Source organism: Cydia pomonella, chromosome 16, assembly GCF_033807575.1.
Source record: "Cydia pomonella isolate Wapato2018A chromosome 16, ilCydPomo1, whole genome shotgun sequence".
NCBI classification, from domain to species: Eukaryota; Metazoa; Arthropoda; class Insecta; order Lepidoptera; family Tortricidae; genus Cydia; species Cydia pomonella.
Window position 1 is genome coordinate 16,448,162 of NC_084718.1, and position 27,518 is coordinate 16,475,679.

Sequence of the window (27,518 nt, forward strand, 5' to 3'; positions counted from 1 at the left end):
CGCGAAAAATATGTGATCTACTTTTCTGAACAATTCGATGTTTTCATAGTAGTTTTAAAGTTGTAGCATGCGTTATATCACTTTTAATATCAATTTAAATAATAAGTAGTTCAAAGCCTGTATTAAAATGTCTGACATCGACGAATTAGCTGAGTTGGACGAGTTGCTACGTGCCGATTTAGCTGACGAGGCTGAATCTGTCCAAAAGGAAACATTACGTGAAGTGGATATCTTCCAACCAAGCTCCAGCTCACAATCTGAACCTGAAGTACCATTGAGTAAACCGGGGAAGTCTTCTGAGGTGCATAACGGAGACACAGACTCGTCTGACGACGAGGAGAAACGAAACTACACCGAACGCAAGTACAACGATTACGGCTCGCAAGTTAAAAAAATACTTGACGACAAACAACAAGAACACGTAGAGAAACAGTTGGACTTTGTAACTAGGTTGCGACAAGTGAATAATGACGTTAAGTTTAACAAAAACAAAACTAAGCCGATAGAAGTACAGCAAGATATAAGGCATCTGTTCTGCGCTCCACAAACCAAAACCAAAGCAGTTTCGGACATTTACACGGACCCTGTATTTGGTATTAGAATTACAAAACCGCTAATATCCAGTGCAGCTCTACTGGATCGCATGCAAGGGAGAGAGGCTGTCAGTATGTTAAGAGTGAAAAGACATGTGGAGAATGAAGACTTATCAAAGGATTGGGTTACAGCTGGTGTCATCGTCAGAAAAAGTGCTGTGAAAAAGTCTCAGAAAGGAAATCAATTTCTAATTTGGACTCTAACTGATCTAAAAGATGACTTGAAAACAGTTTCAATGTTTCTATTTCGGAAAGCTTATAATGATCTCTGGAAAACAACTGAGGGCACTGTTGTTGCAGTTCTGAATCCTAATGTACTTGACCGGTCACAAAACAGTGCTGACCAGGCATGCCTCAGTGTTGAAACCTCTGACCGAGTCATGATACTTGGTCAATCTAAAGACCTAGGCACTTGTAAGAGTAAGAAGAAAAATGGGGAACCATGCACAGCATTTGTTAATTTATCACAATGTGAACACTGCATTTATCATGTGAAACAAGAGTATCAAAAGTATTCCAGAAGATCAGAATTGCAATCCTCAACCATGGGTAAGGGGCTTGTTAATTTGCAGAAAAAGGTTTTAGGTAAGGACACAGTGATATATGGAGGTAGGGCATACACTGCCCCTACTTCTGGCAATCACAAGGTGGTTAAGGATAGAGATCAAAACAGACTGATGTCTTTAAGTGACTATTACAAGTCAGAGGGAGACAAACTTATGATGAACAAAGCACCATATGGGGCAGGTCCCATGAAAAACAATACTACACCATTACACAGTCCATCAACACAAAGAAAAAGTGATTCAGAGAGACTTAATAAATTGACCGCATCACCAAGCAATATATCTTCTAGCTTAGCAGAAAGAGTGGCCAGTTCACCAAAATTAGGCAAAGGATTTGGACTTAAAGGAAGTGGGATGGTAGATCTTAACATGTCTTATGGCCAAAAAGCAGCTGAAAGAGCAAAAGCCAATGCATTGAGACTTATACAACAAAGTGGAGGGATTGAGAAACTAGACCCAAATAACATAAGAGGCACTGAAACCGGCAAGAAAAGAGCTTTTGAAAAACTGAATGGTGATAATGAGAATGATTGCAAAAAATCCAAACCTAATGAGGAAACTAAAACTAATGGTATAAAGTCTGAGAGATTTAAGAAAATACTAGAAGCTACATCAGCACATCAAAATCTGATTCAGGAACATGATGACAATGAACAGGACAAATATTTTAACAAGTTGGAGAAGAAGGAAGCAATGGAAGAAAAGATGTTGAACACATTCAAGTTGGCTTGCAAGGCTGTCAGGTGCATCAAATGCAAGTACACAGCGTTTTCAGCTGCACAACTATGTAAAGATGAAAGACACCCCCTTAAAGTCCTGGACACTTTCAAGAGATTCTTCAAATGTCTTGATTGTAATAATAGAACAGTATCTCTTGAATTAATCCCATTGAAGTCTTGTTCTAATTGTAACAGCTCTCGGTGGGAAAAAGCACCAATGTTGAGAGAGAAAAAGGTCACATCCCTGTCTGAAGGCTTGTCTATTAGGGGTGAGGAAGAGGGCTATATAGGCGGACAGATTAATGCAGGGAAGAACATTAATTTACTAGTCCCTGATAACTGACATTTATTGACATTAGAATCGAATTTGAACTGTTTTAAACTAACTTTAAGCTAATTTTACCGTTTAGATCGCGTATTTTTATAATATTTTTTACATAGCTTGGGTGCTGTGGCAGCTGTCATCTCAATACAATTTGGCATTTTAAGGTTAGAAATTGTATTGAGATGACAGCTGTCACAGAACCCAAGCTGTGTGAAAAATATTAAAGTCACTCACGCGATATGTTTCTGAGATATGAAGTTTCCATTTTCAACAACTAGCAGCATATGAGTGGTCGGCGCGCGGTTATCGTGACAAACTAATAACCGGGTCCACACTGAACTAGCACACGCGCGAGGCAATATCCTCACGCACAATACAGCCAGTGTAGATGTGCCTCGGCCGAGGTGGCGCGCTCTGGCGAGGAAAACGCACGCGCTGTCACGGCCGAGGCACGTCTATACTGGCCATATTGTGCGTGAGAAAATTGCCTCGCGCGTATGCTCGCTCTGTGTTGTCCGGCTATGATGAACAAAGCACCATATGGGGCAGGTCCCATAAAAAAACAATACGACACCGTTACCCAGTCTGTCAACACAAAGGAAAAGTGATTCAGAGAGACTTAATAGATTGACCACATCTCCAAGCAATATAAGATATATTAGAAAGTTTCTAGTTTAGCAGAAAGAGTAGCTAATTCACCAAGATTAGGCAAAGAATTTGGATAATAACTTTGCCATTTGCAATGTCAAAGTGTGGAATCTCATCATTAATGTCAAATTATTATGAAAATATGACGTTTACGTGACACTCCCTCACTTTTTTCTATCGTACTCTGAGTAGAGTAGCAACTGATGCAGTCTTAGTGCCTGAAAACGGAGAACTAGGTTCTCTGAAACATTGCGTGTGACCAAAAATGTGAGTTGTACCGTAAAATTAGATTGAGTTGTACCGTAAAATTAGATTCAGATTTTACTGTATTGACATTTTAGTGTTATATTTATTGTATTTTAGAATAAAACTCATTGTGAAAATAAAGCATAATATAATTTTATTATGAAACCTCCAGTCAATAACACTGAACCATTCCATAAAACAATTTGTTTTCGATTTCATACACGACGAATATAATCTTGTCGCGGAACATTCAAGGGCTTTTTAATAATTTTTACACAGCCTTTACAATAAATTACTACAAGTTACAAAACTGATCAGTGGAGCTAACAAGAACCTCGACATTGTGTTTCTTACACCAATGTATTTACAACTTTATAATAAAATAACGGGCAGTGGTCCAGAACGAATATACTATAATACACATAACAGTAAAACAAAACCAACAGACACCAATATCTAGGTTAAATAAAACAAAAGTTCATCAGCCGCCAAAATAAATAACTATAATCACACATTGTATATGTTCACATTGGATACAGATCCGCACGAGGCTCAAGTGTACGATCGTGACAGTCTTACAAAGTGCTGTCTTGCTCTCACACCGGAGTAGCACGCAGATCCGCATCAGTGTGATAACCGCGTAACAACTGCATGTTTAAGATAGTTAAGTTTCATAAAGACATTATATCTGGCACTAGAAACTAAATTCATTGACTGGTCCGAATTAAATATGAAACACAAAATATTTAATAATAATTAACAAGTGCGACAATAGAACTATAATAAATATGTAGGTATAATGTGAATAAAGTTAAGTAAATAAAGCATTACATGATCGCAAGGAAAAATTGCACTAGGACAGGACAGCTAGAGTTGGACTAAGCTAATAACTGCCATTTGCACTGTCAAGTGTGGAAATGTCATCATTAATGTCAAGTTTCTATGAAAATATGACGTTTACGTGACACTCCCTCACTTTGCTATCCAACTCTGAGCAGAGTTGTTCGCGGCCTCTAATGTTCTCGAACAGCCATACTATCTGTTTCTATACAAATTAGGCACTTATTTGCATTATTATAAAAATAATTAAATCCAGTACATAGAGCATAGCTTAGTCTTTATAACATGAACACAATTTACTGTGATTACGTTGTAAATATATACATACATAGTATAATTGTAAAGTATACTACAGACAAATCGCGCATGGAGATCCAAAGTAGGACTTATGTAAATCGTAGTCGTATGGCGGTATAAGGACAATATAACTTTACGTATTTTATATATTACGAACGATCATATAAGTGGAATAATTGCAAACTATGAGGCTAGCTTGTGAGTTGACTTCATGAAATCATGACTATTTCATATATGATTGTACCTTTACGCCGCCATTCAAACTATAACTGATCTTCATCAGAATATTGAGACGCACACAACTATTTCTTTCGTTAAAAGAATTTAAATTTGAGGTCCAAACCAATCTTATATTTAAATTTTTCTGGCAACATTTTAATATGGCATTTTAAATCTTACAATATGTAATTTTAAGTCTAAACTGGTATCGCTGACCGGGTTTGACTTGTCGAATGACGCTTTTAAGGAAACCCCAAAGTGATTTAGATTTTTGAAATGCCAAAGTAATAGGGTTCAGGTTTGCTTAATTTCTGGAATCTTTATAAGGGGGGCGAAACTGATCCTTTCGTGCATTCGGCTCCGTTCGGCTCAGCATTGCTAAGAGCAATTATTAGGGTTGGTACAACTTGACGTCCCTTTGCGTGTACAACCACAGATAAAATAATGATTTGAATTTTGACAACCCTGAGTAGCTGAAAGGGATAGTGCCGTACATTAGAAAGGGACAGCACGATTCGTCCCTGAATCACTGTCAAACTTCGGTTTTGTGGGAAGTTTCTTTTCTGTACGGAAGTACTATTACTTATTTTGTGCCTTTATCCCTTTGAACGTCACGTCTATCGTGCGCGGCGCGTCATCATGTACCTTGTCGAAGGTTGATATTGACCTACTCTTTGGCAATCAAAGGGGTAATTAATATTTTTGCTGGGTTAAAATGTATACTGCAGGTTTAGACTAGTAAAATTATAACATGCAAAGTGGCCACTTAGTGTTGCTACTTATTAAATTGCAGCTTACGGCCTAGAGACTCAAGGTTTCTATAGACGTTGCAACCAATGGTATGCGAAAATTGCTGGCTAAGTAGGGGCAACGAATTCAATCGATCTACCAAATGCCGCATTGTATGCAAACTGCATGAGATTATCGGTGATGGGCAGACGCCATCAGAGCTGCAAAGTGGACCACTGCCCCGGGTGCAATCGTACAAGACGAGTAGAAACATATAAAAGAAAGTTTGGGCGATCATTCCCACTCGGTGGTGGCGGGCGGCTTGGGCGTCAGGTCGTACAGCACGCGCGAGATGCCCGGCACGCTCATTAGCTCTTTGCGCATTCTGTCTATCACCTGTAAACAACAAAAATACGATTAAAATAAACTAACAATGGCATATTGGCAGTAATGGCATAGTTTTATACTCTGTACCTTTAGGTATTTAAAATAAGGTAAACAAAATTTACCCTCAAATGGCTCCTTAAGCCAGTTGATGGTAGATGAAAACATTACATGATTAAATAATGTAGGTGTAAAGTCAGGTCGCTCAGTGACACATCCAGGCGGTTTTGAATTCGTTTGGTTAACCAGTAAATATTAAAACTACCCAAGATACAGAGTATAGTTGTTGGTAGGATAAAATTAGTTTGCGAAGCTATTCCGCGATCTTCGAAACAGTTATTTCTTGCACAGCTTTTATTTGAAGAATGTTTACTTAATCGCCGCCTAGTAAAAGTACCAGTGGAGCGACACTCTTTTCGGCTTTTCCCGGCACCGTTCGGCTCGGCATTGCTCCGAGCAATTATACAGGTTGGCACAACTTGACGTCCCTATACGTGCATGACCACAGATAAGATAATGACTAGAATTTTGACAAGCCTAAATAGCCGAAAGGGAAAGTGCCATACATTAGAAAGGGACTGCTTAATTTGACCCTGAATCGCTGTCAAACTTCGGTTTTGAAGGAAGTGTCATTTCTGTACGGTAGTACTATTATTTATTCTGTGGTAGTACTGCTATTTCTGGAGCCTACTTATATCAAGCATTCATAAGTGCATTGTAATAACAATGTATTAAAAAAAAAACAACGGTTCATGAAAAAGAAATCTGTGACTTATCAGAACTACTTGCGTAAGAAAGACAGCGCAGAACTTGGGGGAGATTTATGCTCCACTTTGGTCCACTTTCACCAGTTGAAGTGGAGCACTAAGGACCGTATTGTCTGTGTGGTAAGGTATAGTTCAGTACTCACGTCCTGCGGCATGGCGTCCGAGCCGGGCAGGGCTGCTACACCCGTCATGAAGTCCGAGGTGACGAAGGGCCGCAGCACGACGGAGCGCTGGCAGGAGGGCGCGCGCGTGGCGGCGTCGCGGTCGAAGTGGATGGGGATGAGCACTACCGGCATCTGTGCGACACGGGATGCTGCGCCGCTTGACAATAGGACCTAAAAAAGAACCACTAGTTTTATTGTCGCCAAGATTAGACAGTTAAGAAAATCGATTGACTTAAGAATCATTAAAATCGACCTACGCGTACAAGTTCCACAGACTGATAAACGGTACTCTCTTTTGCGTCGCGCTATCGGATAAGGGTCTCGCATTAAGGATTCTCCTCCCACAAAATATCGTAAAACAAAGTTCTTTGAACCATTTTTTATATTAAATACGCCACTTTTTGGGCAGAAAAAAATATATAACAATCTACAAGATATGAGCAATGATGGTTTTTCTGGAAATCTATTTTAATTTAAAAAAGTGAAATAAAAATCTTGAAGTGACCTCTATTTATTTCAGTTGTATCCATTTTACTAATGCAACTTTTATCGAAAATATATGAAACTTTACAATCTTTCTCACAAAGCACTATAAAATGATTTGGTTTTCTTGCTTTTTGCAAATTCATAAAAATATGATTCCCAAAAAAAAAGCCTAAATCCCGCCTAGGTTTCTACCATTCCCCCGCTCTCGTCCGTATAGTCAGTGCGGGGCAAGTCGTGTTGCTAGACGGACCTGTGCTGCGTTGCGCGCGCGAGCAAGCGAAATTCTATTTCAAACACATAGTTCTCCACGATCGATTTTTTGCTGCGGTGAGGAGTATAAGCTCCGCCCACACGCGCAAGGTCGTCGGCGTCGGGTGCAGCCTTAAGCAAAATGACAGAGAGATGCAAATATACATTGGACCATGAATTTGAACAGGTCGAATACCACCCTAAAGCGTGTTCACATTGGATGCAGATTCGCACGCCGCTCCGTTGTGCGAGCGGGACAAAATGATATTTTAAAGCTATGGGCTACCCACAAGTATGTTAATTACCTGTGTGGCAATGTCGTCCGCTTGGCGGATCGTTGAGATGACTTGCTGTGTGAGGAACGTGGGCGTGATGTCCGTTACTTGCTCTTTGATCAGCCCTCCGAATGCGTAGCACACCCTGAACACAAAATAAACTGTATAACAACGAATGCACGGGATAAAATTAAATATTATTCAAATCACATATCATAATGCAGATAAATAGCTGTTTATAGTTAGTTTTTTTAACATTAGAAAAAGAGTAAACAATCTTGACGTGTCTTTTTATTGAAAATTATTATTCTTAAATTATTCTGGCCAGTCAAGCATGGTAAATATTTCGTTTTTATAGTACATAAAGTCGATTGAACAAAACCGTCTATCAACGGCATTTACATCTTCCTATTTTATTAAAATCAACGCAATATGGCGCATGGCTCACAGCATCCGATTCGCACATCGCAGTTTGAGCGAGACAACGCTATGCGCGTATTATAGCGACATCCCGCTCGCATGTGCGAATCGGATGCAATGTGTCATGCGCCATATTGCGTTGATTTTAATAAAATAGGAAGATGTTAATGCCGTTGATAGACGGTTTTGTGCAATCGACTTTATGTACTATAAAAACGAAATATTTACCATGCTTGACTGGCCAGAATAATTTAAGAATAATAATTTTCAATAAAAAGACACGTCAAGATTGTTTACTTTTTTTTTACAAAGTTTGACAGTTCTCCAAGTTCCCAAGACCTCTGATGGTATATAACGTTGATTGAACAGTCGCCATAATATCTATAGAAGCTGAGCTCAAAAACACGCATTAACAAGTTATTATAGTGCGTGTTCGGATATTTTTGAGTACCTCGGTCGCTCCGATTTGTCTGATGGCGACAGTTCATGGTTCAATCCGCTTATAATAACTATTATTAAAAATAAAACTACTATTAAAGGTATGCTTCCAGCGTTGATACCTGTTAACGTTGTGGCAGACGCGAGGTATGATCTTGGCGAGGTAGTGCATATCTTTCCAGTCGGGCGGGTAGCGCTCCGTCGACAGTGCTACCGCGTAGCTGTACGTTCGTGCGTCACCTGTAACGTACACGTTAATGTATTTAAAAAAGCATACTAATAAAGGACATCCGAAATTACTTTTGTCATTGGCTAAACTTATGGAATAATTTTCTATTATCTAACACGTCCGTCGTCTCTCTGCTAGTACCTGCCGGCCGTGGTTCACTGGCCTAGTAGTGCGTCTCTGTCTCTCACTGTCTGTCTCTGTCTGTGTTAACTTACCCTGCACGCCCACGGAGCGCAGCGGCAGCAGCGCGGCGGCGATGGGCGACTTGGAGGAGATGCGTTTGAGCTCGTCTTGCTCCGCGGCCGTGGTTCACTGGCCTAGTAGTGCGTCTCTGTCTCTCTCTGTCTGTCTCTGTCAACTTACCCTGCACGCCCACGGAGCGCAGCGGCAGCAGCGCGGCGGCGATGGGCGACTTGGAGGAGATGCGTTTGAGCTCGTCTTGCTCCGCGGCCGTGGTTCACTGGCCTAGTAGTGCGTCTCTGTCTCTCTCTGTCTGTCTCTGTCAACTTACCCTGCACGCCCACGGAGCGCAGCGGCAGCAGCGCGGCGGCGATGGGCGACTTGGAGGAGATGCGTTTGAGCTCGTCTTGCTCCGCGGCCGTGGTTCACTGGCCTAGTAGTGCGTCTCTGTCTCTCTCTGTCTGTCTCTGTCAACTTACCCTGCACGCCCACGGAGCGCAGCGGCAGCAGCGCGGCGGCGATGGGCGACTTGGAGGAGATGCGTTTGAGCTCGTCTTGCTCCGCGGCCGTGGTTCACTGGCCTAGTAGTGCGTCTCTGTCTCTCTCTGTCTGTCTCTGTCAACTTACCCTGCACGCCCACGGAGCGCAGCGGCAGCAGCGCGGCGGCGATGGGCGACTTGGAGGAGATGCGTTTGAGCTCGTCTTGCTCCGCGGCCGTGGTTCACTGGCCTAGTAGTGCGTCTCTGTCTCTCTCTGTCTGTCTCTGTCAACTTACCCTGCACGCCCACGGAGCGCAGCGGCAGCAGCGCGGCGGCGATGGGCGACTTGGAGGAGATGCGTTTGAGCTCGTCTTGCTCCGCGGCCGTGGTTCACTGGCCTAGTAGTGCGTCTCTGTCTCTCTCTGTCTGTCTCTGTCAACTTACCCTGCACGCCCACGGAGCGCAGCGGCAGCAGCGCGGCGGCGATGGGCGACTTGGAGGAGATGCGTTTGAGCTCGTCTTGCTCCGCGGCCGTGGTTCACTGGCCTAGTAGTGCGTCTCTGTCTCTCTCTGTCTGTCTCTGTCAACTTACCCTGCACGCCCACGGAGCGCAGCGGCAGCAGCGCGGCGGCGATGGGCGACTTGGAGGAGATGCGTTTGAGCTCGTCTTGCTCCGCGGCCGTGGTTCACTGGCCTAGTAGTGCGTCTCTGTCTCTCTCTGTCTGTCTCTGTCAACTTACCCTGCACGCCCACGGAGCGCAGCGGCAGCAGCGCGGCGGCGATGGGCGACTTGGAGGAGATGCGTTTGAGCTCGTCTTGCTCCGCGGCCGTGGTTCACTGGCCTAGTAGTGCGTCTCTGTCTCTCTCTGTCTGTCTCTGTCAACTTACCCTGCACGCCCACGGAGCGCAGCGGCAGCAGCGCGGCGGCGATGGGCGACTTGGAGGAGATGCGTTTGAGCTCGTCTTGCTCCGCGGCCGTGGTTCACTGGCCTAGTAGTGCGTCTCTGTCTCTCTCTGTCTGTCTCTGTCAACTTACCCTGCACGCCCACGGAGCGCAGCGGCAGCAGCGCGGCGGCGATGGGCGACTTGGAGGAGATGCGTTTGAGCTCGTCTTGCTCCGCGGCCGTGGTTCACTGGCCTAGTAGTGCGTCTCTGTCTCTCTCTGTCTGTCTCTGTCAACTTACCCTGCACGCCCACGGAGCGCAGCGGCAGCAGCGCGGCGGCGATGGGCGACTTGGAGGAGATGCGTTTGAGCTCGTCTTGCTCCGCGGCCGTGGTTCACTGGCCTAGTAGTGCGTCTCTGTCTCTCTCTGTCTGTCTCTGTCAACTTACCCTGCACGCCCACGGAGCGCAGCGGCAGCAGCGCGGCGGCGATGGGCGACTTGGAGGAGATGCGTTTGAGCTCGGCTTGCTCCGCGGCCGTGGTCGCATTTACTACGCGGCCTAGTAGTGCGTGCGATTTGACGATCATGCTCGCGTACTCTACCATTATTTTCACTATGACCTGGAACAGGATTGATTTAAGTTACAATGTGCTAAAATCTTAAAAACTCAAATTGATGTAATTGGTGAAAAGTGAACAAGCAAGACACTTCAAAATTGAAGTGGAATCTACATTGTGGACATCCCGCTGCAATGTACGAATCCAGCAACCGGATGAAGTTGGGCCGCGCCGGAGCGCATATTACAATATCCTATACATTATGTAGGACAGAAGCGAGAGCCTCCGTCCGAGGCTCCGAGCCGTCCGCGTCTGTAAGGAACCGACCGGCTTGCGGCCATACGAATGTGAAATGTGCCCCGACGCGGCCCGGTCGGTGGGAATCGTACATAAAAGCAAGAGCTTGTGGTTCTCGTTGGCACAAGGCCTGGCGCACGTATCAGTACAGTCAGCGCCACCTGGCGGGCAAGCTTACCTGAGTCTCGGAGAAGTCCCGCTCGGCGCGCGGCTCGTCCTGGCACAGCACGCGCACGGCCAGGCCGGGCCCCGGGAAGGGCTGGCGCGCCACCAGCGCGGCCGGCAGCCCCAGCTCCAGCCCCAGCGCGCGCACCTGCCCCCCAGACAATACGGGTTATTTTTTTTTATATATATAGTCCTCCTCGCCGTATCCGACGACGGCGACTCCTTCAACTGTTTTTATTCAGAAACATGGAACGCTTTAATATGACTTGCAAAGCCAAATTTGGTTTTGAAAGTGTGATCACTTGGTGCGCAGTGAAGCTGGCCAGCTGGGTTGTAGGTATAAGTAAACGAGGGCTTCGGTCGCGTCTTACGGACATGGCTTAGCATCCAGGCCATCCAAGCGCCGCTGCTCGTATTGCTCTACTTTTTTATGAACAGTTGCGCGCCATTCCGTTCTACGCATCGCAAGTTTCTCCCAGGAATCACTCGGTATACCGCAAGTGATCAGGTGACGCTTGAGGACGTCTTTATGGCGCAAGTACTGACCCCCCTGTTTCCTCTTTCCGCTGGCGAGTTTTGAGTAGAATACTGCTTACCTCGTTATCCCTTTAGCGTTGCTCCTTACGTGGCCTTACTAATATTTTATAGAACGACATTCTTACGTTAATATTTTCACAGAAAAAAAAAACAATTTAAAGTATTCCGTCTTTGCCGCGATTTTTTTTTATTAAAAAATAAAAGTGTATTTTTCTGCCAAAAATACGCCAGACTATTTGAGACACCAAAATAGTCGCAGTATCAACATAATAATAATAAGTACTGATCATCTGTTTGGCTGTTTAATGAACCTATTCCTTCATTAGATATGGCCATTTGTAACTTTGCAGTCCTGAAATCGAGACTAAAATATTTTTAATTTTTGATTAACCATAAACTATGCACTTCGCGACCTATTTTTAACCGGCAAAGTCAACTTTGCAGTCTATTTTTGAGAAAAATAGATTTTCATATTACCTCTCCAGCCTGTGCAAGTCCTTGAACGGCTCCAGGACCCGTTCGCAGGCGCACAACGCTCTGGCCGAGTCGGTGTCGTTGTGGTGTGTCTTTTAGTGACGATATTGTCTCTTAGTGACTAGTGTGATAGATATAGTTAAGAACGCGTCGCGCTCTATATTCTATAAGCGACCAGCGCATATGAGGAGTGTCTTTTCCACTATAAACTTTTTTCGGGAAATTGAGAAAAACATAAATCCACGGTTTCCATTGCGTAATTATTGTATTATTTTCGATATTGTACTAACGTAAGTTGACATAAGTGCTATGGTACTGCATACGTTTCTTTATCTATTTAAATAATTATTTAAATTACTATACAATTTTAGAATTAAGCACTTTTGATGCGAACTTTAGGAATAAAGCCGTTTTGTTGTGGCCTTTTGAAATATTAACTTTTTGATTTGTGTATTTCAGAAATAGACTATTTTTGACATCGATAGCTTTTTATTCAGAATTTGAAATTAACTATTCAAATTAATGTTATTGTGGTGTTTAACTTCTGGTATAGTAAAATTATTAATTATTATATATGAATTAGGATGCAAAATGCAATTTTTGGTAATATATATGGTTCAAATAAATCTTAATATTAAATAAACATGATTAAAACTTATTGTTACGTAGTTACTGGGTCAGAAGATAATGAAAGTGCAATAACAATATCGGCCAAGGAACACTGTGTATATAAAAGGAAGAAATAAGCGGAATAAGCCCTTTTGATCGGAACTTCGATATTTGAACATTTTTTTAGTGAACAAGAAGGGACTTTTTAGAAGTTATTGAAAATGCGTATTTTTATGTAATAAGCAGAACTGCATTGATAGTTTAAAAAAAAAAGAAAAATCACCTCATCCTTGTGGAAGTCCTTGAGCGGCTCGACGACCCGGCCGCGGGCGCGCAAGGCGCGGACCAGGTCCGTGTCGTTGTGGTGCGTCTTGATGGTGGCCGCGTTGCCGGACGCCAGCGCTGATGCCGACTCGATCAGGTCCGGGCGCAGCGTGCCTTGACCGAGGAGAACTTGGTCCTCCCTGACCACAAAATTAGGAATTATTACCAATTTTTTCTATATCAGTGTTTAAATGGGCAGCTGTCCGTATCCCCTCGGCAAAGATTGGCGAAAAGTAAGAGTGACGAGAAAATAGTAGATATAGCCGATAGCTTTGTAGCCGCCAGCCAGACAACTGATTAAAATAATAAGTTTTTGGCAAAATAGTATTTTAAACAATCGTGATACAATAGAGATCTTTCAGTCGAATACCGTGTTTAGGCAACGAAGCTTGCTGAATTGCCTAAGTAAGGTACAAGATTGAAAAAGCTTGATTATATCACTATTGTATACAATACTTTTTCTGCAAATCATTTAAAATAATATTTTTTTACTATAATACCTAAATAATTAATGAAAATTGGTAAGTATCTCAGTAGACTAAAGACATTATCGCGCTTTGAATAAATATGCTCGTGAAATAGTTGCCCGTTTATGTCTTTTCTATGGAAGAGCGGCGACACGTGATTGGTGAAATTCTTTATAGTTGACTACAGCACATCGAAATGAGTATTATAGTTGAGTTGGGAGCCCATACATGAAAAGTACGCAATTATAGTTTGGTATAAGAAATCTTAATTCAACAGAAGATTACAGTCGACGAGTAGAAAAAAAACATTTTTGGTGCAAGCTTTTATCGCTGACTGTACTTTTCTTTCCACAGGCAACTAATACTCATCGAGACAATTCTAAAAACAAATACTTTATTAATAACCCCAAACACAATTAGGTTGCATTGATTTATCACAGAGTTCCCATGGCCACCTCCTGTATCATCAGAGTAGCTCGATGATACCATAATATTGCATTGTCACCCGACTTACATATGTATACAAAATTTCAGCTTAATCGGAAACCGGGAAGTGGGTCAAATTTAGCTTCCTAGATTTGACCCACACTAACATACATATCTAAATACTAACAGGGCAAGACTGTAGTCTGTATCTTTAGGTAGTTAACCTTTTGATCGCCAAAGACGTCATATGACGTGCGCGCCGGCTACAGCCCAATATCAACCTTCATGCGTACCGACAAGGTTCACGATTACGCGCCGCGTACGATAGGCGTGGCGTTCAAAAGGTTAAATAAATGTAAACAATGTTTATTTACATTTTCGGATACTTGAAACATTTATCAGTTAACCAACCAATTACAAAACTGCCTGGATCTGTTCTTCATCGTTCTGGCTTCTAAACCTATTTCATTTAATCGTGTAATGATTTCATCTACCCTCAAATGGCTAAATATTCGATCTCGTTTTAGGTTCTTTACTAGGGCGAAGTAATAGCAAATATTACAAAATTGAATTACTATTGATTAATTAAATTATGCCGATATATTCCTATTAACAAAATAGCACGATTACAGCAGCTGTGTTACGTTGAGTAAGTAATATATCGTAGTAAAACTTCTGTAGGTTTTGGCATACCAAGTTAAATTAATTGACTTGAAGAATTTTCTTGTCTAATAGGGAGCGTGCATGAACTGTAGGAGGCAGCCCAGAAGCCGTCAGATTTTTGGCGCGAGACGTAAATGTGATGTTTATTGTTCCGATGTAGCCCACAAGATGGCAGAACCTACTATGCACAAGAAAACACCTGACGTGTAAATATACATGTTTATGGTTCCGATTCAGGCCACAAGATGGCAGACCCTCCAACGCGCACGGTCTCTATAAAATACCAAATTGTGGTTTGTTTACATTCGTTTAAATACCTAAAAATATAGACTATAAATAAAAACTTGTAAAATGCGCGTTGACATTTGACAAAAGCTTTACACCGAAGTTAAATAACTAAAAATTAAAATACGTACAGCGTTCATAGGCAAAGTATAGCGACCAGCGAGACGAGCGGAGAGAATCCCAATACCTTTCTATACTAAGCCTTCAGACAGCGTGAACCTGAGACCAAGGACTAAAAAGCGGCCAAGTGCGAGTCGGACTCGCCCATGAAGGGTTCCGTACCATTTGACGTATTAAAAAAAAACTACTTACTAGACAACATTTTACCACTTTGGTAGTATCTCTCGCGCAAACTATTCAGTTTAGAAAAAAATGATATTAGAAACCTAAACATCATTTTTGAAGACCTATCCATAGATACCCCACACGTATGGGTTTGATGAAATTTTTTTTTTTTATAATTTCATGACGTATTAAAAAAAAAACTAAATACTAGATCTCGTTCAAACCAATTTTCGGTGGAAGTTTACATGGCAATGTATATCACATATTTTTTTTAGATTTTTCATTCTGTTATTTTAGAAGTTACGGGGGGGGGGGGGGGGGGGACACACACATTTTACCACTTTGGAAGTGTCTCTCGCGCAAACTATTCATTTTAGAAAAAAAACATTTTTGAAGAAACCTCAATATCATTTTTGAAGACCTATCCACGTATGGGTTTGATGAAAAAATATTTTTTGAGTTTCAGTTCTAAGTATGGGGAACCCCCAAAAATTATTGTTTTTTTTTTTTCTATTTTTGTGTGAAAATCTTAATGCGGTTCATAGAATACATCCACTTACTAAGTTTGAACAGTACAGCTCTTATAGTTTCGGAAAAAAGTGGCTGTGACAGAATCGGACAGACAGACGGACATGACGAATCTATAAGGGTTCCGTTTTTTGCCATTTGGCTACGGAACCCTAATAAAAAAGTAAGACTCACTGCAAATTTAGGTCGCGCACGGCCTGCTCAGCAATACGTATAAAGACATCGCCGATAATACGACGCTTGTCTTCTGGCGCCTGCGTGTGGCACAGCAGCGGCGTGCTCCGCGTGCGGCCGCCCGCCTCGCGGACCACTGTGCTGCCTTGCCGGAACTGAAAATTATGGAAATTATGTAGAAATGCTCTGCAATCTGGGCTATAACCGCGAAAATCGAAGTTTGAGTAACCTATAAGCAAAATTAGCAACGTCCACAGGTGCATATCTACAAAGATTGAATTTTAGCAACATTACCCTAAAGCTCAATTTTTGTGGATGTTGCTCACTTGCTTCTAGTTTACTCGTTTGTCAACTGCGGGCATTTTTCTCTGTCACTCTACGTCTTAGTGAGAGTAAAAGAGAAAGATTTCAATTTGCATATTTCGGTTTTCGCGGTAGGCCCCCTGCTGTCAACTAAGATAGCTCCAAATACTGATACTAACAAAGAAATCAAGCCACATGCTAAGGTGTTCAAAAATGGTATTGTATATAGTTCGTGTCATCACGATGACGCGTAAAATTTGTCAAATCTAACCTTTAATAACATGACAATACGAGTCAAGGCACGCGTCTTCGTGAATGACACGATCTATATATGGTAAATAAATCATGAAATCGAAACTCTAAAATATTGGTATAAAAATATTATGAAATTTTAATGCATAAAATTGCATTACAGCATAGGTTGGTAGCTCAAGGTTGAAAATTTGAAATTGCTAATAAATTAAAAATTATAAAGGTGAGTAGGATTTAAACTTAGATTGAAATGGGACTGCTCATTTTAGTAATGAAATTGACATTGAATTCATACCAAAAATACTAATAAATACTAGTTGAAATCGAGGTTTTCTCGAGGGTCTACCTACATTACAGTATGGGGTTCTTCAAAAAAGGAGTGTAAAGGTTTATAAAGGGTCGGCAGCGCGCATGTACCACCTCTGGAGTTGCAGGTCCTAGGCTGAGGTGACTGCTTACCATCAGGCGGGCCGTATGCTTGTTTTCCACCGTCGTGGTATAAAAAAAAATTAAGATCTGGAGTCATGCGGACGCGATATCGCATAATTTTTTTTATCAAAATTCAAAAACCCCAGCGTCTACCATATTTTTGACATTTTCTATGCGGGGTTTAAGGAAAATAAGTAAAGTAAGAAACCTGATGAGACGCGTTGACGACGTGAAGCCTAACTCCCAACTCGCGAAGACACCTCTCCACTTTAGAGCTCTCGTTCTTACGCATGAATCCTACAAAAAATACACCATGGTTAGTGTCATTTCATCACTACACTATCGCGAGAAAGTGTATAAGCAGAAAGCAGACTAATTCCAAAAATTCTAGTTCCTCTCTGAGTTGGAACAGGCTCTTATAATGCGCTAAGACGAGGACAATAAAGTACCACTGTTCACATTGTTAACTGACAAATCTTCCTTCTTGCACAGACAGAATCTTCTTTTTCTTTCCCTTCTACTTGGCGTCGGGTCTCGGGTCTCGGGTGTGCCGGACATTTCGGTTCTGGGTTGTGGTTTCTGAAGTGTTGCGGCTTCCAAATCCTTCATGACATTTGACCACCACGTGGCTTGCCCTAACCCGTAACCGTAAATTAAACAACCGATAACCGGTAAATTTAAAAACCGTTATCATGTGATTGGCGCGAAACTTTTTAATTTTGGGTTAGCTCGAAAACAGTTATTTTTAAAACCGGTTTTTATGAGAACAGTTCTTGTCAATTAACCGGTTTAAAGCAATATAAACCGGTTTCTTCCTATGTCGGTGCCTATGTTTACGTGGCACACCACCAGGCCGACCGGTCGTTTTGACGCTCGTCGAATAAATGGGTTTTTTAGGTCACAATAGAGTTCTTAAAACGTTCGCGGTTCTTATGAAAGTCCGGAGGAAAACCAAAATAAACCGGCATTTACCGGTATTTTATAAACCGGCAGTTACCGGTATTTTATAAACCGGTTCCAAGCCTTGGTTAAAACTTGCTTTTTGTACAGACATGTAGAAAATCAACATACCATTGTCGATGTGTAGCGCGATGACTTGATCCTCGCGCAGCGCGGTCCGGAGCAGAGCAGCGCACACTGTCGAGTCCACTCCTCCGCTCACTAAAACCTGACAGGGACAATACATTGTCATATTAATGAGCTGTTTTTACATTATATAGTTCGTGTCATCCACGATGACGCGCAGATTTATCAAATCTAATCTTTAATAACATGACATTACGAGCCAAGGCGAGCGTCGTCGTGAATGACACGAACTATACGTCGCTAAGCTAACATAGTCATTCTTTAAAACTACCAATTTTTCCCCGTTTGGCATTTCATTTAGCTAAGCCACCTATGTGCAAGTTTTCAATGTTTGCATTAAATTAAATAATGCATAATCTTGGATTGATTCATCTGACAAGAGGGTAGAAACTCATTTACTTATAAACGAGCCTCTAAAAATAAAAATTATAATTATGCTTAAAATGTGATGTTCATCGAGATTTCATGAAGATTGTCGTGATACCGGGGGTAGCGGGAGAGAGGTAGACAGTGAGGCTTAAGGGGTGGGAGGTGGAGGCGGTAAGGTAATTGGGTAATGAACGTCGAGCCGTCGATTGTGGAGTTATGATCTGAGGATCGAGAGATCGGGAGATTAGGATTCAATGCATAGAGGGTAGAAACTCATGTACTTATAACGGATCTCTCATTATTATGCTTAAAATGTGATGTTTATCGGGATTTCATGACGATTATCGTGATTCCGGGGGTAGGGGTTTGAGGGATAAGCAGTGAGGCTTAAGGGGTCGGAGGTTGAGACGGTATGGTTGGGGTTGAGCTATTGATTGTGGGGTCAGAGTGGAGGTTATAAGGTTGAAGATGAAGGTCTGAGGGTTGAGGGGTCGTTAGATTGGGTAAAGGGTCAGAGTGGAGGTTATAAGGTTGAAGGTGGAGGTCTGAGGGTTGAGGGGTCGTTAGATTGGGTAAAGGGTCAGAGTGGAGGTTATAAGGTTGAAGGTGGAGGCAGAAGCGGATTGGGGTAAAGAGTACTTACAAGAACTTTGTTGCTGTCTCCGACGGCGTCGCGGATGTACTGGACGCAGGCCTCGCGGCGCGAGCGCAGCGTGAACGAGCGCGACATGCCCGCTATGTCAAACAGAAAGTTCGACAGCATCTGTTTGCCTTTCGGGGTTAGGTCCACCTGAGAAAAAAAGTAATTATTAATAAATTCTGTTCTTTTAATAACAAAACTTCCGGGAGACACATCCATATTAAATATATTAAAACGGATCACTGGCGTATTATCCGGGTCCACACAGAGCGATCATGCGGGCGAGGCAATTCCCTCACGCACAAACCGGCCAGTGTAGACGTGCCTCGGCCGATAGGCGACGCGCTCAAGCGAGGAAAACGCACGTACGTGCTCGCTCGCTCGCTCGGTGTGGACCCGCCTATGTAATAATGACGACCGGTCGGGCCTAGTTGGTCGTGACCCTGCCTGTAAAGCCGATGGACCTGGTTTCGAATCCCGGTAAGAGTTTTCATTTGTGTGATGAGCACAGATATTTGTTCCTGAGTTTGGGTGTTTTCTATTATATTTAAGTATTTATATATTGTATATATCGTTATCTGAGTACCCATAACACAAGCCTTCTTGAGCTTACTGTGGAGCTTAGTCAATTTGTGTAAGAATGTCCTATATTTATTTATATTTTAAATCAAAAATCGCTCGACATATTTCATTCCGTACCATGGAGCATCATCTGGAGCACGCGTTGGCGGACCGACGCAGACAGCGGGCTGCACCTCTCCGATGACTGCGCGTGCGCCGGCGGCAGCAGGGGGGCGGGGTGCGAGAAACTACCCTCGTTTTCAGCATAATTCCCAAATGACAGGTTGCACACACCACTCACTACGTAATTTGCTAAAGGATTTTCGACTTAAAATACGTTTTAATATATTTAATTATATAATAAGTTACCTCTGGATGAAATTGAACTCCATACAGCCGCATCTGCTCGTTGTATATGGCCGCAATGAGATGGTTGGACGACTGAGCGCCGACGCGGAATCGGTCTCCGACTCTCTGCACGCTGTCTCCATGGGTCAGCAGTACGGGCTGGAGTTTCTCCAGGCGGCTGTAAACAAAAAAAAAGTTATGAACGATTCTAGGCGCATATTATTTACATACATAAGCGCCAAAAGCTCGAGGTCTCGAACGCGCGTGTTGCAGTCTCATTAGAGTCAAAGAAATTTGAACTTACACTATACAATGTGTTTGTACACGTATAGTGGAGCCGTTAACCACTTATAGTACGATGAATTTTATCGACAAATCACCCCCCATACCTATGTTTTTTCTCAACCATTTTAAAAATGCACTCCTAAGTTTTAAGGCGCCAAACACGACTGCACTTGGTCAATGTATCATTATCTGTCCATTTACCTATCGCACATTTAAAAAATAATAATCATTCCATAGCTTATGATAGCTTATGGTTGCATACATTTTAAGCATAAATGTCACAGAGAATTTTCCACAATTAGTCAAGAATTAATAATAAATATAAAAATGGTCTTCAAAAATATACTTCTTTTTTACATTTTATCTTATTTTTCGAGGTCGAGATCCTTTACTTTTCTTTATTCTTAAATGATAGTACAGGATATCAGCTAAAAGTTGACATCAAAATGATAGCGCTAGTTAAAATATTTCACAAGTTACACGAGTCCAAACAAGACCTGTAATGTGCGTCGAACTAAGTTGCTTTAGTTCCAAATGGTAATTCGGGCGACGGGCAATTATTCTTTAGATTTAGATTTGGACAAATAACAACAAAGTAAATTCTTTTTTGCCACGATCATAAATCGAGTTCAAAATTAAACATTAATTCAGATTCCGATACTACTATGAACTTGGTTTACTTAATACATATTTTTAACAAGTAAACTGCCCGCGTGCATATGGTTCACGCTTCGTGGCGAACAAAACACAACGGTCGCAGTCGCATTAATATGGAAGAGTGATAGAGAGAGATGACTACGATACGCTACGGAGCGTGAACGATTGTAAATTGTAACGTTGGCTACGCGGCCTGAACTCTCACTTGAACAAAGGGCATGTGGTTTCCACTTCGACTTCGTACTGTCCATCCTCCCGGGCGTCCTTGCGGAGCACGGAGCCACCGAACTCCTTGTTCAGCATTTGCATGCCATAGCAGATACCTGAGAAAAAAACAACCACATTTATTGACATTTAGAATAGATAGAATAGTAACCATTTATTCAGACCACTCATCAATACAAATAACACATATAGCAAATACAGAGCAAAGATAAACAAAACAGTGGAAACAGAGATGTGAAGCTGTGATGGTCTCCACTCAGCAATGCAGCTGGCACGACTAGCGTGGTCAATGGCGCTGGTTGTATGTGGAGCCAGTGGGGTGTACGGGACAGCACAGTGTGCGACACGTTGTGGACGACGTAAATAAATTGTATACTAAATGAATATATACATTAAATTTATATAGCAAAACTTTGTTGGTCCATTAGGTACGCTTTTAATCTTGATTTAAAGGAACCAATAGTACTGGTCTGTCGAATTGGTGGTGGAAGATTATTCCAGCACTTCGTGGCAGCGTAGCGAAAGCTGCCACGGAATGCAGCGGTTCTGTGCCTTGGGCATAGTAGTCTGGAAGGATGTCTGATGTGTTGATAGCTGGTCAATTTCTCAAATAAGTACATCGGTCTTCTACTGATACAGATACTAAAGAGAAGCGTGGCAATAGAATGCGATGACTATTCATGTTTAAGAGTTTATTAGTACTCAGGTGTGGGCTTATGTGTGACCGAGGTGCTATCGGGAAGCAAAAGCGTGCACAGGCATTTTGCATTCGATTTTAGGAAGCCTTTGAGTGAGCTTAGGTAAGCTAATCCTAATCTCTCTAGCATATAACTAAATCAAGTTGCGAATAATATATCGCCAGGTGACCGCCAAAACGAACTAATTGCAAAAATAACTAAACAAAAATCAGCCTTGTTTTGTTACTAGTACGGTTTACTAGGGCTATGAATTTGTGGTAGTAATTACTATGTTTTGGTTGTCACCTGATGCTATACAAGGTTATAATAATCTGGAGCACAACCTAACATAATATCTCCAAGGTAACAAGGTACTCACGAACGTGTGAATGGTATTGCGTTAAATGAGTTTATACCCAACACAGGTATTTCGATTTTGAATATACGTAGGCTGCCCTGTAAAATTCGGGAATTCGATACTTAAGGACGTCTTTTTAACATGTGTCTCCAAATCTGGTCACGTGGCGGCTATTGCTCTTGAAAACCAAAGAGCGGTCAACGCTGATCGGTATATAAGTGTTTGTTTACCTAATGTCTTTGCTGAACTGCGTAAAAATAACCCTAAACGCCATAACTGTTAAAAATTACTTACCTAACACCGGTAGCCCGATCTTGAATATATCAGCATCATATCTCGGCGCATCTTCAGCGTAGACAGAGTTAGGACCTCCTGAGATTATGATAGCGCGGTACCCTGCCTCTTTGAGGTGGTACGCGGGTGTGTCTAACGGCAAGATGTCGGATTCAACGCATAGTTCGCGTACGCGGCGATCTATCACCTGGACAAATAAGATATTAGATTTAACTACTTAATCAAAATTTGTAAGAGAATGTTCCGTATAACAATTGTACTCTTATTCAATTTGAAATACCATGCCAATTATAAAATTTTCGAGGGATAAAAGCTCTGGTGGCCTAGCGGTAAGAGCGTGCGACTTGCAATCCGGAGGTCGTGGGTTCAAACCCCGGCTCGCAGTTTTTCGGAACTTATGTACGAAATATCATTTGATATTTACCAATCGCTTTTCGGTGAAGGAAAACATCGTGAGGAAACCGGACTAATCCTTACAAGACCTAGTTTACCCTCTGGGTTGGAAGGTCAGATGGCAGTCGCTTTCGTAAAAACTAGTGCCTACGCCAAATCTTGGGATTAGTTGTCAAGCGGACCCCAGGTTCCCATGAGCCGTGGCAAAATTCCGGGACAACGCGAGGAAGAAGAAGTGATTTCTTAAATTTTTATTTTAAAACAAGGAAAGCAGGTTTTAAATTCTCTCCTAGTCCTGCACTCACGCGTCAAATAAATTTTTAGCTGAAGAAATATTTATACTTTTATAGTTCTGAAATAGTAATGTTGATTAGTATTTGTTATATTAGCAAGTTTAGCATCAAATGAGATTTTTTTAAATGGAAAATAGTTGATCTTGTACTAAATTAGTAATAATGACGTCCCTGTATATTTGATATTCCGATAGGTCCAAAATTATGGTGAATAAAAAGCTTGGAACTTGTAGCACAGGCAAAATATTTTTTTTCTTATTGCACCCAATGACACCCAAGGACAGGTTCATTCAACCTATAGAATTTCATCAGTAATTTCAGCCTCGCTGTCCGATATCGTCTACTACACCTAAAACTGATAACTAATAATCGCACCTTTCCATACTGCGATCCAGCGTCTAGGATGGCGACTTTATCCCTCGGGTGAGTTGCGCCGTTGGTGCCCCGGTACTGGCCCTCTGCTGTGGCTGTGTGCATCTCGCCGAACCGCCAGCAGCACTGCACACAAAAAAAAGTCTGGATGAAGGCTGTCACCGTGCGTTGTCACACAGTACACTACCTCCGTGCGACTGTGAATGAGAAGTTCTGAGACCCTGGTCGTGAGTTTGGTTTGATAGTATAATAAATATCAGGAGAACCTATTTTACACCAGTCTACTACTAGTACTAATCCCAATAAGGCCCAATCTCTGCTTTAGGTTGGCAGGTCAAATGGCCATCGAATTTGTATTGCTTGTTCCCTAATTCTTGAGATAGAGAGGACGCAGGGAAGCAATAAGCCAGGAGAGCGCTAGCAAGATAATGAAATAATCTCACTAAAAGATTATGGCGCCAAAAATGTGTTCGGATTATTTCCGCATTATTGCATTAAACATACGTATACACTATGTGTTTGCCACTGCCAGGATTCATCAAGTCTGCATGATAATCATAGTATAAAGCGGAAATGGGCAATTTTATTTATTTAACCTCTATTGCACTATACAAAAAAATACAAATGACGGACTATGTGACAGGCAATTAGGTGAAGAAATGGTACCTCAGAAAAGTCAGAATTGCCAATTAATATGCAATATAATTATGTTTTGTTACAATACAGAAAGTTAGATATGATATAGACATTTGGCTTAATGTTCTTAACTACCTAATTCAAAATGACATGCATAAATGCATGTTTAACCTTTTTTTAAGCAGACAGTTAGTTAGTTGGTAAACTCACAGCAGTCTCCACACTCCACAATAAATACAAAATCTGTCGATTTTGACGAGATAAGACTTCCATTGTCTACCTTAGTAGAGAATCTGGGCTAGCATGTAGGGTGGTCCAAACTTTGAGTTCAAAGAAAGAAATTAGACTCCTCTCATCCAGGGCTGTCAGAATATACCCCATGTATGTTAGCCAATAACCAGTTGGAAGAGGCCTATGCTGACAGGCAAATCACACTAAGAGACATTTTATAATAGGACAACTTAATATTTGTATTTACAAGTGATTCATATGTGGATTAAAGGCTTATTTCAATTAATTTAATTGAATATGTTAGCTGATTTTTTTATAGTTTTTGAGTTAGTAATTATTTAATTTCTTTTTCTTAGCTTACTCTGGTGGGTGGAGTTCAAAACCCCTAGATAATAAGAGAACCCTTTTTACAAATGTACACAAACATCTTTATTAAGCAAATGTTCCAAAAATATATTTACATGCCTACACTTTCAAGATAATAAGGTTGTGTAAATATTTTTTGCATCTTGGTTTATAAAGATGTTGTGAAATCAACCATACATATGTACAGCTGCCATCAGATAAGCTAGTCACAAATATCTGAACATGCCTCTATTGCCAAGGTGCTAGTGTGTGTACAGATATTTTTGAGACTGTACTTGTCAAATTGAATAACATTGAATAAATATACATTAGGGTCTGTTTCACAACGTCTGAGTAAAGTATTGGATAGCTAATTAAGCAAAAAATTAACCGGCAGATAAAAAATCCTGCAAAACTACACTTATCTACCAGTTAAGCTTATTTGAAGATTGTGAAATACCAAAAATGACTTTATTTGTCAGATGAGTGGCAAATAATTATTCAGAACTTTCCTTAAACATTATGAAACAAACCCTTAAAGTAATTACTAATTAGTATTGTCAGAATAAACTTAAACTATACCCAGAAAAGTAATATCAATAAGTATACTTAAAATAGAACTACCACCTCAAATACACAATCAACAAAATAGGACAATGAACTTGAACTTGGCCTGAATGTCTACAACTTTTACTATTTCTGTTCAGTTCAGTATGAGGCAATAAAAACAAAAATAGACATAAAAGCATCACTATAAAGAATGGGATAAACACAACTGAACAACATACAGTGAACTTCATTTTATGTATACTATTTTGTACTTTATTCTACAGTTATAAGGTTTTAATATTGCCATAGACAGAACAGAACAGAACATTCGTGGAAGAAAGAGAGGGAGGTTTTTGCCCAGTGGGACACAATTGGTTAAAAAAAAAAGTTCTATAGTACTTAGGCAACACAAATATATGTTGGCTGAAAGTGAATGATCTTTGATAATGATCTCTTAAGCAATAAGTCTAATAAATACCTTTAATAAGAACTGCCTAAATCCCAACATCACAATCCAACACAGAAACTACACACAAATCTGCACAAACACTAGACATCTTCAATTGTCAAAACACAAAGTCATTACAAAAATTTATCAACACAAAGAAACAATAGGATAGATTAATAAAACTGTAGTGAAATTATCTGAGTATCATTGGACAGTTCTCTCCACTGAGCCAACTGAGTGAGTGTTATTTATAGAAAGCACCCACGTGAAGAAAATAAACACAAACATATATACTGGACGGGAGTGACAACATGAATGATACTGTGTGAGTAACTATATTTGTAAGAGGTGTTTTGCAAGAAAGATTTATTTTTTAAAAAAAATTATGTTATTCTTATAGGCTTATAGCATTCTAATTGATATCTTATACAGCACTTTTTTTAATGGCATATTATACTTTTAAACCCATTATAAATTTAAAAAATAAGCATCAACAATTATCAATGCACTAATAAAATAAAATAAAATAAAAATCATTTATTTCAGACCTTGGTCCTTACAGTGTTAGTTTGACTTACTCTAAAAATTATATTAAATTATTATTGAAATAAATTAAACTTACAATATTTTAGGGTTTAAACTGGAGCCAGGCACATACACTAGTAATAACTACATACAATAGCATAATGATAGTGTTATAAGAGATGCACATAAGATCATTTTCATAAATCACTTTACCAGTTTAAATATGCATAACCATGACCTTTAGCACAAAATAAGACTAAAAACAATATTGGATTAATGAGAAAATAAAATAAAATTGAAAAACATACCTTATCTAACAGAACTTGTCAAAAACCAGGGGGCCTATGCAATCACATGTACTTATGAAGTAGTTACATTTTAAAGGTTATCACAGAAGGTGACAGCAATCACAAATAAACTTGAGACAAGTGATGTAATCTCAACCAAATAATCATGTCTATAACGCGCGCTAATTAGAAATTCGACCAATTAGCTAAAACAAAGAACTGACAATTACCTTCCTCAGTATACAAAACATATCCAAGTACTATACACTGCACATTGTTATTGACTTTTTTTTTAAGAAAAGAGATGATCGTGATGGAATGATAACAATACAGATAACATGGAGATAATACCAAGCATTTTTACTACAACGACACAAGTGCTAATCCACACCACACCGGCCGATTTTCAACTCCCATACGTGAACACACCTTTTGTATTCATTTACAGGAAGCGCGCGTTCAGCCGATTTCAAAGTTACAACGCTGTTTAGGCAATTATAGACATTAACTAAGAAGAAAACTGCGCGTAATGCAATGAAAATGCTGTGTGAAACCGGGCTTTGACATTAGTTTCTGGGTCATAATGGGAAGTAGACTTTGCTGAACCTATAATTAAGCGCTTAAACGGCGTCATAGCGGCTACATAAGGTACAGGATGTTTTTTCTGACTTACCTAAAAGATTATATTTGAGATTTCAAAAGATTATATTCATGAAAAACGCGAAAAAATGTGGTTCTCCATTCAGCACTACGAATACAAAATTTTAGTACTGATAGCAGCCGCGCGGTGGCGCAGGGCGCAAGTCACTGGTTGACAATGCGTTCAATATCTTGATTAAATTTTATTTACTTAACCTAAACTTAAAGAAAAGCAAATTAAAAGGAGTTAAACTTTTATGAAATCCCATCGTTGTTTTTTTTTAATTCATGTATTCTTCCTGAGGAGAGAGTTTTAAAATATTTATAGCATGAATTAACTCATCCGTAAATTATGAACGTTACTGAATTTTCGACTTGTCATGATCAT

The 27,518-nt window shown here is 40.8% G+C and overlaps 2 protein-coding genes across 4 annotated transcripts; one reads left to right on the top strand and one right to left on the bottom strand.

Annotated features, from left to right (window-relative positions):
* The first annotated feature begins 6 nt into the window (after positions 1–6).
* LOC133526580 (protein MCM10 homolog) lies at positions 7–2,239 on the top strand. Its single transcript, XM_061863265.1, has one exon. The coding sequence runs from the start codon at positions 128–130 to the stop codon at positions 2,219–2,221; it is 2,094 nt and encodes a 697-aa protein (XP_061719249.1). The 5' UTR covers positions 7–127; the 3' UTR covers positions 2,222–2,239.
* A 986-nt stretch (positions 2,240–3,225) lies between these two features.
* LOC133526579 (GMP synthase [glutamine-hydrolyzing]) lies at positions 3,226–27,320 on the bottom strand. 3 transcript variants are annotated; one of them, XM_061863263.1, is made up of 16 exons: positions 27,165–27,320; positions 23,474–23,596; positions 22,413–22,599; positions 21,064–21,181; positions 19,938–20,094; positions 19,011–19,157; positions 17,984–18,080; positions 17,121–17,209; positions 15,929–16,083; positions 13,060–13,240; positions 11,170–11,304; positions 10,586–10,757; positions 8,488–8,605; positions 7,538–7,652; positions 6,477–6,668; positions 3,226–5,578 (listed from the first exon to the last, which is right to left on the bottom strand). In XM_061863263.1, the coding sequence occupies exons 2-16, from the start codon at positions 23,573–23,575 to the stop codon at positions 5,477–5,479; spliced, it is 2,067 nt and encodes a 688-aa protein (XP_061719247.1). In that variant the 5' UTR covers positions 23,576–23,596; positions 27,165–27,320; the 3' UTR covers positions 3,226–5,476. The 3 variants fall into 3 exon arrangements, with proteins under 3 accessions (XP_061719247.1, XP_061719248.1, XP_061719245.1); XM_061863264.1 differs by lacking the exon at positions 27,165–27,320 and adding an exon at positions 26,921–27,052; XM_061863261.1 differs by lacking the exon at positions 27,165–27,320 and adding an exon at positions 25,710–25,895.
* Between the last annotated feature and the right edge of the window lie 198 nt (positions 27,321–27,518).